The 19,720-nt window shown below is 46.8% G+C and overlaps 1 protein-coding gene across 2 annotated transcripts; it reads left to right on the forward strand.

Moving 5' to 3' along the window:
* The first annotated feature begins 660 nt into the window (after positions 1-660).
* On the forward strand, positions 661-17,038 carry braf (B-Raf proto-oncogene, serine/threonine kinase). 2 transcript variants are annotated; one of them, XM_062482651.1, is made up of 20 exons: positions 661-888; positions 2,372-2,473; positions 2,783-3,064; positions 3,909-4,012; positions 4,255-4,357; positions 4,661-4,809; positions 5,318-5,437; positions 5,538-5,697; positions 6,120-6,159; positions 6,635-6,754; positions 7,553-7,689; positions 7,902-8,019; positions 8,222-8,306; positions 8,440-8,616; positions 8,942-8,988; positions 9,166-9,284; positions 9,669-9,800; positions 10,228-10,362; positions 12,913-13,066; positions 13,536-17,038. In XM_062482651.1, exons 1-20 carry the CDS (start codon positions 733-735, stop codon positions 13,556-13,558), a joined length of 2,463 nt encoding a protein of 820 aa, XP_062338635.1. In that variant the 5' UTR covers positions 661-732; the 3' UTR covers positions 13,559-17,038. The 2 variants fall into 2 exon arrangements, with proteins under 2 accessions (XP_062338635.1, XP_062338636.1); XM_062482652.1 differs by lacking the exon at positions 6,635-6,754 and having other exon boundaries at positions 665-888.
* The last annotated feature ends 2,682 nt before the right edge of the window (positions 17,039-19,720 follow it).

Below are 19,720 nucleotides of genomic sequence, written 5' to 3' on the forward strand. Positions count from 1 at the left end.
AACATATTGTTAGGAGGAAAGTGCAGTGTTATACGGAATATATTGAAAGTCCAGCCTCATAGACAAGCTTTAAGAGATAGTCAGTGTCTAGTAGACCCCCCTGTTTCATCTCATATCCTTAGTCACAGCCACGGCCACCTGTCCACTCAGCTGGTGTCCAGAATGAGAAGCCAGCCCACTCATTCAATACATCTGATACATAAAAAAAAACATCATTGACGGTTATTGGCAAATGGGGATTTTTATAAAGACCATATTTAGGCCAATATTTGGGACATTGTACTCCCCAGTGCACAATGCTGTGAGTTTGTGTAAGAATATCCTATTGTAAATTAAGACCTGCGCAGCTGATTAAACAGTCACTCATTGAAAAACTGTTCAGATGATTTCAGGAGCATGTCAACAAAAAAGCAAACAAACAAGACAATGAAAAAAGCCTTGCATTTCGAGATACTTGATGTTATTTGCAAGAAAATGTAAACAGTGTTTCAGAATCCACCTATTATTATAACCCTATTGGCTATCACGATAGGCTACTTCAGCACTGCCAGCACTGCAAACTATCAAACACCAATCAATCCCTGAACACACTACCCATCTCTCATCAGATGCACTAAATCCATTCCCGTTAACCCCGAAAACAGTTTTTCTCGCGTTTCTGTCTCCCCCTCCTGTACATCTGCCTACGTTCCTTTCCTCTATTATTTTCCACTCAGTTTCTCGCAGTTTAAAATGGCGGCGTTGAGCAGCGCCGAGTCCCCACCGCCCGTCTTCAACGGAGACACCATGGACCGTGATCCGGAGCGGGAGAGGGGACTAGAAGAACTGGGCGCCGGGATCGACTCCACCTGCTCCATTGGGATACCCGAATGTCCGCAGGATGAGGAGGTATGCAACGGGGTACAGGGGATAAAGAGGAGCGAGGGGAAAGGGATTCTGAGCGGAGGTAGCTGGATGTAAATCTTCAGGAAACACCGGCTGTAATATGGATCGTGGGGATGCATTGCAGGGGGCGAGACGATGCACACAAATGTATGATTTCATCAAATATCGTGCGTTTGTTAACTGACTTTAAAGACTTTTATTCCGAATTTTCGTGTAACAACGGAGATCAATTTGTATCCCTATTTTATTCCGCAGGCTCAGTGTTTATTTCAGGCCTGCCATATTTCATTCGATTTTCGCTTTATTTTTTCCAGCGGTCTTACTGCAGCTGCAGCCAACGACAGTAGGCAATAGCTTGCCGTTCTCAAACCAGTTGGCAATGATGCGGTTGCTTCTCCAAAGCCTTCTACCGTTTGCGACCTAACATAGGCTATCGCTTTTATCTTATGTTGACATGCCTACGTACTAGGATAAATGACTAAATAGTTACTTTTCATTTGATTTTGGTGAATTATTTGCGGTCACTCTGGGCCTTTATGAATTGGGGTTTGTCCTATGAAAGCCCAGCTTTGTTGTGCCTAAAACGCTACTACATTTTATATTCAACATTCCTTATTTTAGGTGGCCCATGAAGGAAAAACTGAGGAACCAAACATCCATGCGTTGGCCTATCAGTATACATTATTGGTCCACATAGACCGAAACCAAACATTGCAGTCAACCAGAAAGAAAATCTTTAAAGTGTAGTCTTTGCCCAGCTGTTTTTTTTAACTTGCTGACCATTCTTTCGATCGAATTCCAAAATTGTCACAGAGCAATAATGAGCACAAAAATAAAAAATTGTGGTCCTGTACTTTCCTAAAAGTTGTTTAAAAAGTTTAACATTTGAGAAATGCCAAACCATAAGATCTTGTCGGGGTAACTAATTGATTATTGTGGAGTTTATTGGTCTAGTTGATAAGTGTGACAAGGTCTCCAAGCCTTTTATACCACAACTATATAATTGGATCAATTATAGACTTAATTGGCTGAGGATTTTGGTCTACAGAGCTGATGGGCCTACCAAGCATGGTTAGGATTTGGTAGAGCTATTTGGGGGTCAAAGTGATGATTGCAAAATGATCCTTTGCTCAGCTGCATTAACCCCAATTTGTACTTGAACGTTAGCCCATCAGAGCTGAACTTGTAGGCTTGGCTTGCAGAGTCTTTCAAAGCCTGCCTGGCTGTTTGCGGGCGTCACGAGCCGGGGTGTGGACAGAGAAGAGCCTGGGGAATGTTCCCAGGCCAATCTCTCACCTTGTTGTGGAGTGTTAACCTTCTGATCCCCCCCCCCCCCCCCAGCCGTGGACATGGCTCTCTCGCTCGGAGAGTGCGGGGGCAGAGAGCGCGTTTCGCTCCAGTGCCGCCCGTGTTCCTGTTTTTAAAGAAGGTCTGTCGAGAGGCGTCACGAAACGTTTCAGTCAACGCTTTGCTGTCTTCTTTGCAGATATGGAATATCAAGCAGATGATTAAGTTGACGCAAGAGCACCTTGAAGCACTTCTAGACAAGTTTGGCGGTGAACACAACCCCCCGTCCATATATCTTGAGGTGAGCGGAGTGTGCTGAAATATCATGGTCTCCGAATCTGAGGTAACTTTGCATTTCTTTGTACCGCCCGCAACCTGCATTTCTGAAGCTGATCTGCCATCAGATCACTCTCTTTTCCATATTGTTTAAATGTTTTGAATCCCCCCCCCCCCCCCCCCCCCATTGATTCTAGATCAGTGCACCTCGAGTGTCTCAAAGTAGCACTTGGAGACACTTGGACAAATAGGGGCTTTGTTCAGTGTGGGTGAAGGTCCCCGGCTCCACCTGTAGGCTGTGGGCGGCCGTTAACCTCTGACCTCCTCCCCCCAGGCCTACGAGGAGTACACCAGTAAGCTGGACGCCCTGCAGCAGAGGGAGCAGCAACTCCTGGAGGCCATGGGCAACGGCACCGACTTCTCCTCCTGCTCCTCCTCCCCCATGCCCGGGCTGTTGGAGGCCACGATGGGCGGAGGAGGAGGGGCCCAGGCCTTCCCCTCGGCCCCGAACACCCTGGCCGTCCTGCAGACCCCCTCCGACGCCGCCCGAGCCAACCCGCGCTCTCCACAGAAGCCCATCGTCAGGGTGTTCCTGCCCAACAAGCAGAGGACTGTGGTAGGTTGGGTGGGGGTGGGGGTGGGGTGCTGTGGGAACGGGGAGGTGTAATGTCGGAGTACGTTGGTTTGATAAGCTGGGGGGTGGGTGGGGGGGGTGGGGGGGTTGTGTATTGGGGCACAAGATGGCAGATTTACTTGGAGCTCAGCTCGGTGTCTACAGTGCCTCCGTGTCACCTCAGCCAGGTGTAATGACATCCGAGTACTGTTGGCCAAAAACACATCCTTTCGTAAATAAGCCTGTCTATAAGCCTAAACTATCTCTTCATAACTGCATATCACCCTTTTGTGTGTTCTGCATGATCCTGTTTCGTTTTATCATGCAGGAAAACAAAAGGCCCAGCTCTTAGTTGAGGTGTGACAGGCCACACAAGGGTGTGGCCAAAACAAAGGACCTAGGGTTCTGACGCGACTGTGAGCTTAGTTAAATAAATGCCATGTTTGTTTGACGTCTCTTCCAAGCGAAGTCGATGCTTCGAAGGAAGGGCTGTTTTTGAAATGTATTCCCCCCCCCCTCCTCTTAAAAGCTTGGCGAGCCATGGGCAGCCAGGGGAATGACTGAATGTAGGTGACCCCCTTTACTTTGGTAGCTGCACAGTGTGAAGCTGTCTGCTTGCAAATAGAAGCCGAGAGACAGAGAAGTTCCACAGCGCTTGTCCAGATTTTAAGGAGAGGAAGAGGGTGAAGAACGAAAGGGATCCATTTACTTTGACAAAGCTCGATAGTTATCTCATCAAACGGCTTTGCCTCTATTTGCAAAAGCTTCAGACTAACGGATTTGATTTGAAACGCTTGACCAGCAATTGAGGAAAGTCCGGTGTTGGCGTGTGTGATGTGTGCCTCAGGTCCCTGCTCGCTGTGGGATGACTGTCAGAGACTCTTTGAAGAAAGCTCTGATGATGAGGGGGTTGATCCCTGAGTGTTGCGCCGTCTACAGGATACAAGATGGGTGAGGGCCACTAACCTGTCTTTCAGAACACACATACATAACACACACACACACACACACACAATTATTACTGATTGTACTGAACATGGTCCACTGTTTCTTTGTGATCCTCTCCGCTTGTGCCGTACTGAACAATCACTCGTCCAAACGGGTATAACGATTTGCGTACACACGGTTGATATTCACTCCGCCACAACCAAACCACGAGCTCGCCACCGAAAATCCTCCTCTTTCTGTTTCAGAGAGAAGAAGCCCATTGGCTGGGACACGGACATTTCCTGGCTCACGGGGGAGGAGCTGCACGTGGAGGTGCTGGAGAACGTGCCTCTGACGACCCACAACTTTGTGAGTACGAGGGTGATCGGTGGCGATCACCGGCGAGGGCAGGAAGTTCGACCGAGCACAGCACAGGCTTAGGAGTCAGGTCGTTCAGTCCACCCGGACAATATTTGCTTCTCTCTCTGAATGTAGTGTATGTAAATAACCAGAAGGCCCATTCGTGTTGAAACCACCCAGTCCACTTGTTAGAGCACACCCATCTCTAATAACCTGTATGCTAAGCTTTAGTCCAAACGGGATATCAATTGATCTATTAAAAATAACTTGCTATTTATTATTGTGTGTTTTGTGTGTGCGTGCGTCTGACAGGTGAGGAAGACATTCTTTACTCTGGCTTTCTGCGACTTCTGCCGGAAGCTTCTGTTCCAGGGCTTCCGCTGTCAGACCTGCGGCTACAAGTTCCACCAGCGCTGCAGCACCGAGGTGCCCCTCATGTGTGTCAACTACGACCAGCTGGAGTGAGTACATGCCGGGAGGGGGTGGGGGGGGTGGGGGGATTCAAAGGTCACGTGTATAGTCAGATGGCTGAGCGGTTAGGGAATTGGGCTATTAATCAGAAGTATGCCGGTTCGATTCCTGGCCGAGCGAAATGACGTTGTGTCCTTGGGCAAGGCACTTCACCCTACTTGCCTTGGGGGGAATGTCCCTGTACTTACTGTAAGTTTCTCTGGATAAGAGTGTCAGCTAAATGACTAAATGTTAATATAGAGATGGGTCTGTCTTCCAAACCTGGGTTACAATGGTGTTTTGCAGTCATTTGACAATGGTAATGAAGAAGCCAGCCCCCCCCCCCGCCCCACTTTCAAACTCGACATACCCTTGGACTCAACTCCCAGTCGCTGTCTTGAAATACAGTTTGACCCCAAGACAAGGTTTTAACAGTAATGACTTGGTTCCTGACTTCCTCCTATAGATGTCCTCTGAGACTGATGTGAGGTGTTTCTCCCCATCTGTGTGTTCCTGCAGCTTGTTGCTGGTGTCCAAGTTCTTCGAGCACCACCCCATCACCCAGGAGGAGGTGTCTTCAGAGGGCACCACCCCCGTGTCTGAGGCCTACCCCTCGCTGCCCCCCTCGGACTCCCCCGGGTGGGTCGCCCGCCACCCGTTTCAGTCACGACCGCCGTTTCCCTCCACGTGTCTTTCCGTCTAACCTGAAGTTGTACCCCCTCCTCCCTCCTCCCTCCAGGTCCCTGTGCCACGCCAGCGTGTCTCCGTCCAAGTCCATCCCCATCCCCCAGGGGTTCCGCCCCGGGGAGGAGGACCACCGCAACCAGTTTGGCCAGAGGGACCGCTCCAGCTCCGCCCCCAACGTCCATATCAACACCATCGAGCCTGTCAACATCGACGTGAGTCCTGCCTCCCTCTCTCGCTCTCTCTCTGTCTATCTCTCTCTTTCTGTCTGTCTCTCTCTATATATCTCTCTCCCTCCCTCCCCCTCGCTCTCTGTCTATCTCTCTCTCCCTCCCTCTCTATCTCTCTATCTCATGTTTATCTCTCTCTCTTTCTGTCAGTCTTTATATCTGTCTATCTCTCTCTCTCTCTGTCCCTCTCTCTCTCTTTCTCTCTCTCTCTCTGGTTGCTTTTGGAGGCTCGCCCATGTTTACCGCCGAGACAAGCCGGAGTGTTTGCTTTTTACCCGACACTTCGTATTGTCGCATTGTAAAATCTTCTGTCCGTGCTGCCAGTTTCTCACACGGCACTGGCCTACACAGAGAGATTCTGTGGCGTTTCGACGCGTTCTGACATTTTGCCGCTCCTCTGATTCCAGGACTTGATTCGAGACCAAGGTTTACAGAGGTCCGAAGGAGGTAAGGATGGAATCCTCGTCAGGGGGGGGGCGGGGCGCTTACCCCCTCCCCCCCCGCCCCCCCACAACATCCACTGAGCAGCTGTTCCCCTCATCCTACCTCTGCGTGCCTTCTGTGTCCCACACAGTGCCCCGCAAGTTCAGACCACCTCTCTCCCGTTAAGTTCCGGCCCCTTCCGCCACGCCAGCAACCCCGACAGGACACGACGCCACAAAAACAAAAACAAAAAATCCCACACTTATCTAGTCATTTTGTGTGTTATGAAGTGGCTCCTGGCTCTTTTCAGAGGGACACATCCCCTTTTAAGAGCCAGAAGTGCCCAGGGATATCGGCTTATTTGCCCACACATGCCCCATGTTGAAGGGGAGCGCTGTACTAACTAGAGAATGAGAAATGGGGTGGAGGGGTGGGTGGTCGGTTGAGTGGCGAGGCTTCAGGGCCAGTGATCGTGTGTCTGTCTCTCTCCCCACTGCAGCCCCCCCGACACACCCCGCCCGCTGCTTCAGGAAGCACCGAACACGGACCTCAAGCCCCCTCCTAAACTCCTACCCCAATGACATAGTGTTTGATTTTGAGCCCGAGCCCGTGTTCCGAGGTAGCTAGGCCTCTGTGTGTGTGTGTGTGTTTGCGTGTGCGTGCGCGAGTCCCCCCCCCCCCCTCCTCACCATCACCCGCCCCTCCACCAACCACCTCTGTTTCACATCCACTGTGTGTGTGTGTCTCTATTCTCACTCTCTCTCTCCCTAGCTCACACTCACACACACACACACAATCTCTCTTTCTCTCAACCACACACACTCTTGGTCCCCTACAAGGATCTCATGGGAGTGTTGCACCAATCAGAGAAAAGACTAATTCAGCGTAGCTTACAATTATCCTCAAATCGTTTTCTCCTTCCAGTGTGTGTCTAAAATGAGACTAGAATTAGAATACAATAATGCGACACGGTAAAAATTCATAACTTTAGGCACATGCATCGATAGTTTTATATGATGATTTTCTGTGGTTAGCCATCCAGAAGTCATTTACCTGTTGTGATGGTGTGCTAGATTTCCCATGATTCCTCACAGAACCAGGCACCACATCACCTCCCAGCAACCCACGCTCCTCTCCCCCCTGCATGTGGAGTGTGACCTCGCCTCACTCACAGCACCAGGGCACAGACACAGATCCCTCAACAAACAAAACACCGTCCCCTTCTTTCCCCTTCCTTTTTGCTTCTTCCTTTCCGTCTTTCTTTGCTTCCCTCCCTCCATCCGCGCTCTCTCTCCTCCTGTTGCCGTCTTTTTGACCCTTCCGCTTTCTGTCATCTTCATCCTTCTTTTATTTATTTATTTTTCTCCCTCCCTCCCCCCTTCCCGCCTCCCCCCCCCCCCCCACCCCAACCTCTTAGGGTCCACGGCGGGACTGTCGGCCACGCCCCCGGCCTCCTTGCCCGGCTCGCTGACCAATGTGAAGGCCCCGCAGAAGTCTCCGTGCCCGCAGAGGGAGCGGAAGTCGTCATCGTCGTCCGAGGACCGCAATAAGATGGTGAGGCCTAGTGATGTCGCTAACGACACAGAGCCGACTTGCAGCTCGGTTAGCACCTAGCTTTAAAAAAAAAAAAAAAAAAAAAAAACTGTTCTGGACCTACCCTAAACCCTCCGGTACCTCCTCATTGTGAAGCGATATTTCAATGTGTACCTTTAGCAGTTTTAGCGCTGTACGCGGCAGATTTGACTGACGCTAGTTTCTCCCGACAGAAAACCCTGGGTAGACGGGACTCCAGCGACGACTGGGAGATCTCGGAGGGCCAGATCACCCTGGGTCAGAGGATAGGCTCCGGCTCCTTTGGAACGGTCTTCAAGGGGAAGTGGCACGGTGGGTCCCATGCCACGCTCTGCGCTCGTTCATGTAGCATGGTACTGGAAGGGGGTGACCGCTCTGACCGTGTTATCCCCACCATCCTTAATCTGTGGAGAGGGGAGGGATCGGACACGACTGGAGCAGGACCGGCCGTCTTGTTTGGAATCACGGATTGTCTTTTAAGAAGAACTAATAATATGCACCCCCCCCACAACAGGTGATGTGGCAGTGAAGATGTTGAATGTCACTGCCCCTACTCCGCAGCAACTTCAGGCCTTTAAGAACGAAGTGGGAGTCCTCAGGTAAACACTTGTTGACATATTGATGACCAGAAGCTACACTTTCCACCCAAAATAATGTCAGCGCATATTTTGCTTACAAACCAATCCCCCAGTTTTAGGAAGTCGGCTCTAACCCCTCCCCTGTCCCAAACAGGAAAACGCGTCACGTCAACATCCTGTTGTTCATGGGCTACACCACCAAGCCCCAGCTGGCCATTGTGACCCAGTGGTGTGAAGGCTCCAGCCTGTACCACCACCTGCACATCATAGAGACCAAGTTTGAGATGATCAAGCTCATCGACATCGCCCGGCAGACCGCGCAGGGCATGGAGTGAGTGGACCAATCCTAGCGTCCGTTCACACCCACCATTACGCACCCTCGACCCACTTTTTCGGACGGGTGTCAATGTCGGCTGGTCACGTGCAGTCAGCTGTTCCAGGTTGTTTTGCTTCATTTTAGACTTGTTTAGAACGACTTCCGACTAGTTCACAACTCTCCTTTTTTTTCTTTTTTTTTTAAAAGAAGTGTAAGAGCTGAAACGAAACGAAACGTTTTCCTGCTGAGCTTTTTTTTTGCGTCTGGCTGGTGTGTGAAGTTGTCCGTTTTTTGCTGTGTCTGGTTTTTGCTGATTTTGGTTTTTGTGTTCCTCCTCCAGTTACCTGCACGCCAAGTCAATCATCCACAGAGACCTGAAGAGCAACAGTATCCTTTCGAACGCTCCCTCAGTCCCTCACAAGCACCACCGCGGCATTATCAAGCTGGAGACTCAGTCACAGTGCAAAGTCCATTGTTAAAACGACGCCATCTCCTCCAGTGGTTCTCCAGATTGCTCTTCAACTTTCCCAAAAGGTCGTGCCCTTAACCCGTGCCTCCTCCCAGACATCTTCCTGCACGAGGACCTGACGGTGAAGATCGGTGACTTCGGCCTGGCCACGGTGAAGTCTCGCTGGAGCGGCTCCCACCAGTTCGAGCAGCTTTCCGGCTCAATCTTGTGGATGGTGAGTGTACCCGCATCAAGGAGTCCATATCGTCCACCTGTATTCCTAACTGGATAGGCAGTCCTGTTGACCTGTAAGTAACAGGCATTCCGATCAACTCATTAGCCATTGTCATGAAGTCACCTTCTATTGTAAAGATGAAAAGACCTAGGTGGCTGCTGTGGAGACGTTTGCGTACTATTACCAAAAAAAAGACATAAAACATTGGTATTGTCACATCAATCTTGGATCAACCTACAGACATTGACATGGCTTCGCTTGAACAACGTCTGCTAATTCCACAGCAGTTTGCTGATGTCACGGTGGCTTTGACCTATTTTGCTCTGGCGGTTCTGTAACAAGGTTTGACCACTAAGATGGAACTACTTCTGTCTCCCTCCGCAGGCTCCAGAAGTGATCCGCCTGCAGGACAAGAACCCCTACAGCTTCCAGTCAGACGTTTACGCCTTTGGCATTGTGTTGTACGAGCTCATGTCTGGTTATCTGCCCTACTCCAACATTAACAACCGAGACCAGGTGAGAGCAGATTCTGGTCCAGACAGATTCTTCTCCCCAGAACTCTATAGGTCAAATGCTGATTTTAAACAAACCTGGTGCACTGGTATTAGTAATATACTTTCCAGTCAAGTCTCTCCTCAAGGTTTGATATGTGTCCAAACAGGCAGTGACAAAACAAGGGGAAGACCCACATTTGAAATAGCCTAAACATTTCCCAGAATCCTGTCTCCGGCTCCCATGTACATGAGCTGAATGTGTGTTTAGAACCACAGAGGGGGAACTCCCACTTGCAGCCCTGAGGGGAAACGATCCAGGAGTGAGATGATTAGCTCCTGTTGTCTTGTCGTTAATCATCACCCGGAGCAGACAAGTTGGGTATGGCTGTTTTCATTAGTTCTCCGTAGTCTTCAAGTAAGTTAACCCCCCACACCCATCTCCTGTGTAGATCATCTTCATGGTTGGCCGAGGCTACCTGTCTCCGGACCTCAGCAAGGTGCGCAGCAACTGCCCCAAGGCCATGAGGAGACTAATGGCCGACTGCTTGAAGAAGAAGAGAGAGGAGCGGCCCCTCTTCCCACAGGTAAGCTAGCACACACGCTACTGCCCTACTGCCTCACAATGTGGCAAGACTTGAAATCGGAACTATTCTAATCTTGCCAACTGCCGGCAGTCTTTGACAGGGAAACATGAACTTTCCTCCCTCCATTTGGGACGGGTTCTGTTTCATTTCTTTGCTCCGTCCTTCCCAAACGTTTAAATACTCGCCTGTCCAATGAAGCTAGGTAAGGCATTGCGTTTGAGAAGGGAGTGAAGGAAAATAAAACTGAAAAAAGCCTCTGTGTGTGTGTGGGTGTCCATGTTTACTGTGGTACCACCAGGGGGCGTCAGAGTGCTGCATATGGCAGCTGTGTGGAGGCAGACTAACTTGAGGCCCACGAAGCTCTCTTTTAATAACGAAAACAAACAGGATACATAAGCTTGTCATACATCAGTCAGGGGGTGGTTAGTTAGTTACTGTGCCCTGTTACTTTGGCTAGGCAGAGCAGCCGCCCTGTGTAATAACATTCTTGAAACTAGAGAGGGTACAATTTCTTGGGAAATTGTAGGGTGTGCTTGCTTGCGTCGGTTGCACAGGGGTCTGTATATTTTATATAAAAATGCATAGGGCCTACTTATTATTTATAGAGATTACATAGATTTAAAAGCATCTTTTTTTTGCTGCTCATTTACAACTCAAAATACGAGTGAAGTGTAGAATGAAATATGATGTCTTATCATTTCCCCTGCAAGAGGCAGCCTCATAGCTGAATCAAAACGAATAAATTTGACAGACCGGTGTAAAAATGGACCTAATCTCTATGACTTAAACGTCTTTTTAAGTTTTCCCTTCTCGTGATATTTTCAGGCATTTAGCCTACTCATATTGCATTCATTCATTAATAAAGAACCCCCTTTGAAGATTATTCTACGACATTACCGGCAGAAGATAGAATCGCGATTCAAACAGTACCATCTGCTAACTGAAAATATGCCCCCAAAAACGTAAATAAGCTTGACATTTATTTAGTGGAAAATCGCTCATTCATAAAAAGCTCACTGGTAGCGATCATTGTCAGTAACAACGCAAAATGCGATATAGCCCTGTGTGGAGAAGCTGCCCCGGTAAATTGTACTACTACGGTACAGTACTAGTAGACTACTGCTGTGTTCGTCTTGGTAGCGATTGCGTTGGTTGAATTGGATTTAACGTTCCGTTGTATGGTTTAGGCTGAAATTAATTATTTTCATGAACAGATTGACAACGTTTAGGCTGTGGCAATGAAGTTCAGGTTAGTAGTTAGATAGACTTTTGATTTAAGTAAGGAGAGTGCCGAACATGTTCTGTCGCCGTTTGACTTCCTAAACAGCTGTGTACTGTAGATGTTTTTGTAGTGTGTCTCGCGTAAGCTACAGCGTTGCAGTTAGCTACACTGGTTTGAAACCACAGGTAATGGTAATTTCACCAACAAATCGTTTACTAATGTCAGAATAAATCCTACAACGAAAATGTCTATGTGAGGAATGTGTATTTTAACGATTGAAAACAGATACATCATAGACCACTGTAGTATGTGTTGCCCGGGCAACACAGGCTATAATGTCATGATGCTAATACTTCAGTGAAATAGTAGACTACTGTTTCCGAAAGTAGATGTACTTCCTTAATAAAATCAGCTTATATTGTACATTACACGTCACAATTGTGTGTCATATCACAATGTAAAATTAGTAAATACTTATCACCCTGGCCTCTTTGCTTGTGGCGTTTCTGCAGCTGCCTTGCAGTAAAGCAGTTAGCTTAGCTATCTCCCAGAAGTTAACGAGCTGCTAAACTAATCTTCTGCTAGAGGTAGTCAGGTGAGTTTTCGTGACGTAAGTAGCGTCATTGACTGTGGCTAGCAAGTTAGCCACCGTTAGCTTCACTTTTCGCCACAAAAACTTAATTTCCACTTAAACCATGCAACGGAACGTAAATCCCAATAGAAGCAACTCAATCGCTACCAAGACGAAACTTTTGACACCTAGGTTGTCTATGTATGCCAAATATTTACTGAGTTTTAGGGGGGCAAAAAGAATAAAAAGAATAATAATATATATATATATATGTGAGAGAACAAAGGTTGTGCCCTTGCCGAAGGCAAAGCACACCCAATAATATATATGTGAGAGAACAAAGGTTGTGCTCTCGCCGAAGGCTTGAGCACACCCAATAATATATATGTGAGAGAACAAAGGTTGTGCTCTCGCCGAAGGCTTGAGCACACCCAATAATAATATATATGTGAGAGAACAAAGGTTGTGCTCTCGCCGAAGGCTTGAGCACACCCAATAATACTATTCAAGAATGGAAATGTAACAGAATGGATTGGGAGGTGTTGAGGGTCCAGAAAATTCCCTCCTGGTTTTAAGAATGCCGTCAGCTTGTAGTCCTATGAGTCAGTTTTCTGATGAGGTTCAATAAACAACGTCTCCAGTCACTTGGGGGAACAGAGCAGGCCCTCTCTCCAAACTGAAGGGGTTAAAACTGCAGATGTCTTCAGAAGGCTTCCTGTGAACTCAACGATGTGTACCATCATGCCCCTCCCTTCAGATCCTGGCGTCCATTGAGCTGCTGGCTCGCTCCTTACCCAAGATCCACCGCAGCGCCTCGGAGCCCTCGCTGAACCGCGCCGGGTTCCAGACGGAGGACTTCAGCCTCTACGCCTGCGCCTCCCCCAAAACCCCCATCCAGACTGGGGGCTACGGTAAGCAACATCCACACACACGCTCGCGCGTGTACACGTCAACTTAGTTACGTCTCATACATAGTTGCACGCCAGACAAATCGACAGACTGCCCTCATTGAAGCATGCCTAAAAAAAACCTGCTTCCATTTCACACACACACACACACACACACACACACACACACACACACACACACACACACACACACACACACACACACACACACAACAGGGAGTATCCATGTCATACATAAACAAAAAAATCTATGTGCAGTAACTACCTTTTTAATAAGAGCCCTAGAGGACCCTGCAGGGTTTTCAATAGTTCAGAAGTATAATCTTATAAAAGAGCCATGATGTCAATGTTTTAGTGTTGCTGTGCTGGCGTCAGGGTATGCATGCTGATGGCCTCTCTCTCTCTTCTCCCTCTCTCTCTTCTCCATCCCTCTCCCTCCCTCTCTCTCCCTCCCTCTCTCTCCCTCTTCCAGGGGAGTTTTCAGCATTTAAATAAGTGCTGCTGATTTTGACAGTCCATCCCTCGTCACTTCTCAACAAGTATTGTGTTCTATGGTGGATTCCTTCATTACAAAAAAAACAAAAAAAATGATATATATAAATATATATATATAGTCTCAAAGAATGTGCTGTTTACTTCCCGTTTGAAACATGAAGGGAACAGCCCTGGAGCAGCCCCCTTTGGCAGGTCTCCGTTGGGAAATTGGCACATTGACAAAAAAAAAAAAAAAACCCACATCAAATCCCCCAAAAACATTGAAAATGGGTTCTTAAGTGAGATAGAACGACACGGGATGAAGAGGAGGGAAAAAGGCGCGTCGGATAAAAGCCACACCAAACACGCTTGAGGAACTCCAGGAGGGACGGGCGATCTCCATGGAGACCCCCCGGCAGCACGGAGGGGGGGGAGATGAGGGTGAAGAAGGGGGAGGTCAGCAGAGGTCAAAGGTGTTGGCGACGCGTGCCTCGTCATCTCCTGGCCAATGGGAAATGATTGTAGGCAGGTGGGCCGGGCCACAGGAGGAGCACTCGGACCAATGGCGACGCAGGGCTGGCGGACGGCGTGGCCGGCCTCCCTCCCTCCCTGCCCATCGGTTGTAGAGAAGTGGATGGATCCGGTTTAAGCCAGTCATTAAGAGGAGCTGGAGGCCACAGTGGACAATGCTAACGGCAATGACTTGAAGGATATTGATACAAATCTTTCTCTCTTCATCATTTGGATCCCAGTGCATGGGGAATTGCCGGCGTTGAGCTTTTTTGGAGAGTTTCATTCGATAAAGGAGACGGGTTGCTCACCATTTTTTAAGGAGAGTGGTTTTCTCCCTCTGAGCCACACACAGTGCTAATTCACTTGCCTCAAGCATTACAGGATTGAAGTATTACGACGTCCCCCACCAGTCCCTTCAATGTCCCCCCCCCCCCCACCTCGACCCTTCCGGTGTCTTGCCTTCTGAATTGCCTCAGCCGAAACCCTCACCTGTGTCCAGACAACCATCCGAAATTCCTTCCGACGCCTCGTCTCCAGGGAGAACACGACAACACGCCGTCTCCTTGACGAACGGGTACATGGCGACGGACGGCGTGTGATACCAAGATGGCTGCCAGTGCCTCTCTTTGTCTCAGTCTCTCTCTCTCTCTCTCTCTCTCTCTCTCTCTCTCTCTCTCTCTCTTGTCTCTCTGGACTGAAGGGCAGTATTCCCGGGACTTGAGCAGCGATGGAGAAAGAAGATGTCGTTGTCGTCCCCCCCTTCACTACCCCGTCCCCAGGCCTGCCTCATTTGGGCACGGAAGCACACATCTTTCCATCGTTTTGGGGGGGAAAACTTTTTGCTAGTGTGTTTGTACTTGTAAGGAAAAGACACAGGGGGTGCCCCCCCCTCCTCCCCCCTAAATCCATTCAAGTCCCTGGCCAGAGTGAAGAGTCCACATAGGGAAGTCTGTTTCACTCTCAGCTGCTACTTTCAAGGTTTACATTGCACTGTGCCGTTAGTAGTTGGGCTGCTCTTTGCAACTTGTGGCTTCTCCCAGCTTTCCTGCACATACAGAAGTTTTTTTAGGCAGTGGTGCCATCAATGTAACTTAAGCTCTATTTTTTGTTTTTGTGTTGTCTTGGATTAGTTTTTATTCGTTTCCTTTTTTAGTTTTCTGCCACGAACCCCCAAACTCTGATTCTCTTGATAGCAAGTGCATGTCGTCTCATTGGTAGGTTCTTCCCTTCTTGTTGTGGCTTTAATATTGCACTCGGCTTCAGAAAATACTAAAAGAAACGGCCAGGCCAGACCAACCTGCTGAAAAGACTTCTCGAATCCTGTTTGGCTCAGGCTGGACGTCTTTTCCCCATCCCTTCTGTCCTTTATCTAAACATGCACCTGTACTTTGTCATTCCAGCGTGTGTCTCAAAGGTCATAGTTATTTTACGGTTTCTGTGTTTTTTATTTTGTTGGCTGTCGTTTTCCTTTTTTTCTTTGGACAGGCAGGCCTGCGAATTGACTTATTTATGTGAATTGAAGATTGTTTTTCTGTTCTTTTTGGTTTGTGGCAGGGGGGGGGGCAAAGCTTTTTATTTCAAGCCATTCTTTCTTTAACTGCTTGTGTGGTCATTGCGACATGTGTACTTGCACTTTGTAGAGATGAGATCGAAAGCAAATGAGCGACTTGCCTTTTCTTTTTTCTCTTTTTTTTTATTGACAAATAAATTGTCATGACAGAATGCTGAGTCAGTTACCCCAAATTCAATTTCCTCTCTGGGAGCTGAACTGAGCAAAGTGGGAATTGGAAAGCCAAAGTATGTGTATTAAGGGCCAGTAATGAGTGTTTGCTGGAAGACAGCATACCACACTGTGCTGTCAAGCAGTTAAAACCATAAAACAAGTTATCTACAATGACAGCCAGCTTTAACCACACTAAGAGGGAAAGAAAAGTTGAATACATCGGCATTATGCATTACATGGCTTTCATGGAGTCTCGAGTGTTGCAGGAAACGCTGTCCGTTATTTGACAAATGCACGCTATTGCAGATGTTAGCGCTAGCTCTCTGCCTCGACACACTGGGGTTTGGCGTCGAATCTGTCTTGGCCTACATTTATGTGGAAAAATGTGTGTGAAAAACCTTAAAGGAACTCAGAAGGTCAAGTACGAACCTGGCAACACCCATTCAAAAGGGCAATGGAGATACATTCTTTAAAATGGCACAGAAGAAGATTTGATTGTTGCCTTGATATATATAAATATATACATATGTAAATTTATTTTTCAGAGGGACGTGTAAATGCATTTGTTTCTATCTTTCCCTCTCGCTGGGCCATCTTTTAGTTTACTGTTACAAAACCTAAGATGTAATACTGAAGAGCTGAGCGGTAGTTTATTTTTATTTTTAAGTGTTGTATTTATTTTAGAGATGTTCTTATTTTATATGAGAATGCTGTTACAGAGGTGTCTCTTATGAATCATAGCTCCGTTGAAGCTAAGGGACCCTGCAGGACCCAACAGAACCTGAATTTCTTTGACTTCTCTCTCTTTTTCATCACTCTCTTTGGCTCTTTCTGGCTTTTGTGTATAACTTAAGTGTTTCACCTTTTCTATTGTTTTGGAGAGTTCCTTTTTTTTCGTTGGACTTTTTCACATTCCTCCTTAACTGCACCTTAGACACCCTACCTTCTCCCCCCCCCCCCCTCCACCCCCACTTCGACTGAGAACTATCATTCAATCTTTTGGGAGATTATTTTCACCTGTAAATAACTGTACAAAGGAAATACTGTCTGTCTGCTAGAAGGCATGGAGACTAAACATGAAATGAGCTATAAAACGTTTAAATGAAGAAATCAAAGGTTAAAAAGACATTTTGATAGATGACATTCTGAGAAAAATGTTTGTGTACAAATATTTAAGACTGTATTATATGAAAAGGAGAAAGAGCTTAATGTATTTGTTGTGAATATGAAAAACGGATATATTAAAGAAGTGCATGAAAACTGTACTGCTCGTGCGCGCATGGTCTTTTCATAGCTGCACAACAGCAGGCCTGGGCAGAGGCCATTTAATGCTTCACTTTCACAGCAGGGTTATTGGAGGTAGTCTTCTGGTCGGCCAACCAGACCACATGATGGCAGTACCTACCACTAAGACCTGTCATCTGCAACTGTTATAACAATGCACAGAGTTATGTCTACGGTGTATGTATGTATATATATATATATATATATATATATATATATATATATATATTAAATATCCCTTTGTATCTACAATAGTACTAGTACTATTGTAGATATAAAGGGATATTTAATAAAAATACAACTGTCCAGGGCTGTGTCAGGACAACAGATCTTGTTTTGTTCTTGTCATCCTCACCAACATAACAAATGATCAACTCACCATCCAAGGTCATAAATGGATAGCTACCTTAACATCATATACATAGCCATATTACTTATTACAGTTTCAATGGCATGTTTTCAACCATCCTACAGTTGAATATAGATGTTTATTGTTTGACAATCTGTGAGGAACAAGAAGGATGTTCCTTTCGCTTTTTGACCTTAACCTATACATTTAGGGCTTTCATTTTGTTTGTGTGCTTTGCTGTGATTGCTCCGGAATATTCTCTGACCGTTGATAATCTCAAACAGACAGGCACACATCTGATTACTATTTTTCCGCGCAGGAAACCCAAGGCGGAGAAACAATTTCGCACCATGTCAAGCTGAATTTATTAGACTATACATAAATTCGAAACCAATTGAAGTTACCTATTATTAAAAAATTCACAAATAATTAATGGGTGATTATCTAACAGCTCAATCATGCAATAGATAGTGTCAGTTTGATCATAGAAAACAACAGAAGATGTAGTCAAACCCCCTTAATGAGAATTACAACACAGTTCATGCATTGTTGTGCATCATGCAATTTGAAACTGTGATTTGTTTTCTTCCAAATACTATTATTTATTTCATGGTTTATTGAAGATGTGCACGCGTCATTGAGCAACGTGCGATGACAACCTTGCAACCGAACGTTGAGTGAAGCTTTCAACTCGGATGAAGACCCCACCCCCTCCATCAAAGATGGTGTCAGGGAAACAGGAACGTCGCACGGGTCTGCTCTTAGCTACTGGGGCTAAATTGAAAACCTGTGTGGTCACAGGCGACAGGGCAAGTCCAACAGACACACTCCGGCACATTGTCTTCTGGATTCCCGAGACCTACATAGGCGCTCCATCGACAATGGAGGTGACTTAACATGACACCTTCATCACGGTTTGATGACCAGTTTCACAATGTCTCTTTAAACCTGCTGAAATATGGTAATGCAAGCCGTAAAAAATCTTTACAGCCACTTTATAAAAACCCGGAGTGGACCCGAGTCTTACGACCGCCATTTCCTTTTAAATGCCAGTTTATATGATCCCTTTCCAACATGGCCGCCTCATTTAGACAATAACTTCTTCCTTTGTCTTCCATGCGTTCAGGTGCACCAAAGCTTGAAGCAGCCCTAAATCTATCAGGGTGGTGCTCCTTCCACACATATTCCCACCCACACTGAGCGAGGTTGAAAACACGCCACAGTGAATTCAAAGTGTTGAAGTGATTCTCTTTAACATTCACACAATGTTCTCATAGGAAACCAGTCGACATCTCTTTGCCTATAATGAATGAGTCAGAGGCTGTGATGGATAGTGTTCTGGTTTAGACCTTGTTATCCAGCTTGGTTTCTGTACTTATTGTGTATTTGTTTTCACCGAAGCATTGTTTAACCAATCGGATCAAAGTGATTTACACCCCACCCTTACAAACACACCACACACACACACTTCCTAGCTCAGAACAGCCCTGTCACACTACAGACAGAGTTCTTAATTGAATGTCTCCTTCAGGGTGCTGTGCGTGTCCTGCAGGCTATAACTGAGTGTTGCGTCCTTTACATTAAAGGTTCATGAGATGCAGGCTCACACTGGCTCCTGGCTCGGCCTGAAGCATCATCGATAAGGAACGGTCGGCAGGCGAGGAAAGAGCTGGAGACCAGAATGTGGCCAGGTTGACGGTTGCTCATGTCTGCCACAGCAAAGAGAAAACGTCTCTGAAGGTGCGTTTCACAATGTGTGACTACATTCTCTCTCACACACACACACACACACACACACACACACACACAAAACTCAGACACGTACACATGCACAAAAATACTATCAGAAAACAAAACATAACAAAAACGTCATTGGCCGGTAAATGAAAGTATTCACAGGAGCAAAGATTAATGAATGAATTAATCAATCAATCAGTTGTGTTGTGTGAAGACAAACCTGTCATGCTGCACAGTTCAATGCAACATTCATGTCAAAATCTGCTTTTGTTATTTTAATTAAACATTGAAGGACAGAACAGATAGAGGATTACATCCTTCTTTGTCTAACAGAAGCTTTTCCTTGGCCAATACTGGGCAGTTAAGAGAGCATTTAGTATTCTCGTCCAACAGGAGTTCTCCCTTTGCCAAGGGAGATAACAGAGTATTAGAAATAAACAGGGTAATCAATTTTTATATATCCACTTGGGTGTGTTTGTGTGTGTGTAAATGCCAAGGATTAACGTACGAGGAGACAATGTGATTACAAAGCGGCACTTTCTGCCTTCACGGAGAGCTTGTGTGGATACTTTCCACA

This window comes from Osmerus eperlanus, chromosome 17 (assembly GCF_963692335.1).
Source record: "Osmerus eperlanus chromosome 17, fOsmEpe2.1, whole genome shotgun sequence".
NCBI classification, from domain to species: Eukaryota; Metazoa; Chordata; class Actinopteri; order Osmeriformes; family Osmeridae; genus Osmerus; species Osmerus eperlanus.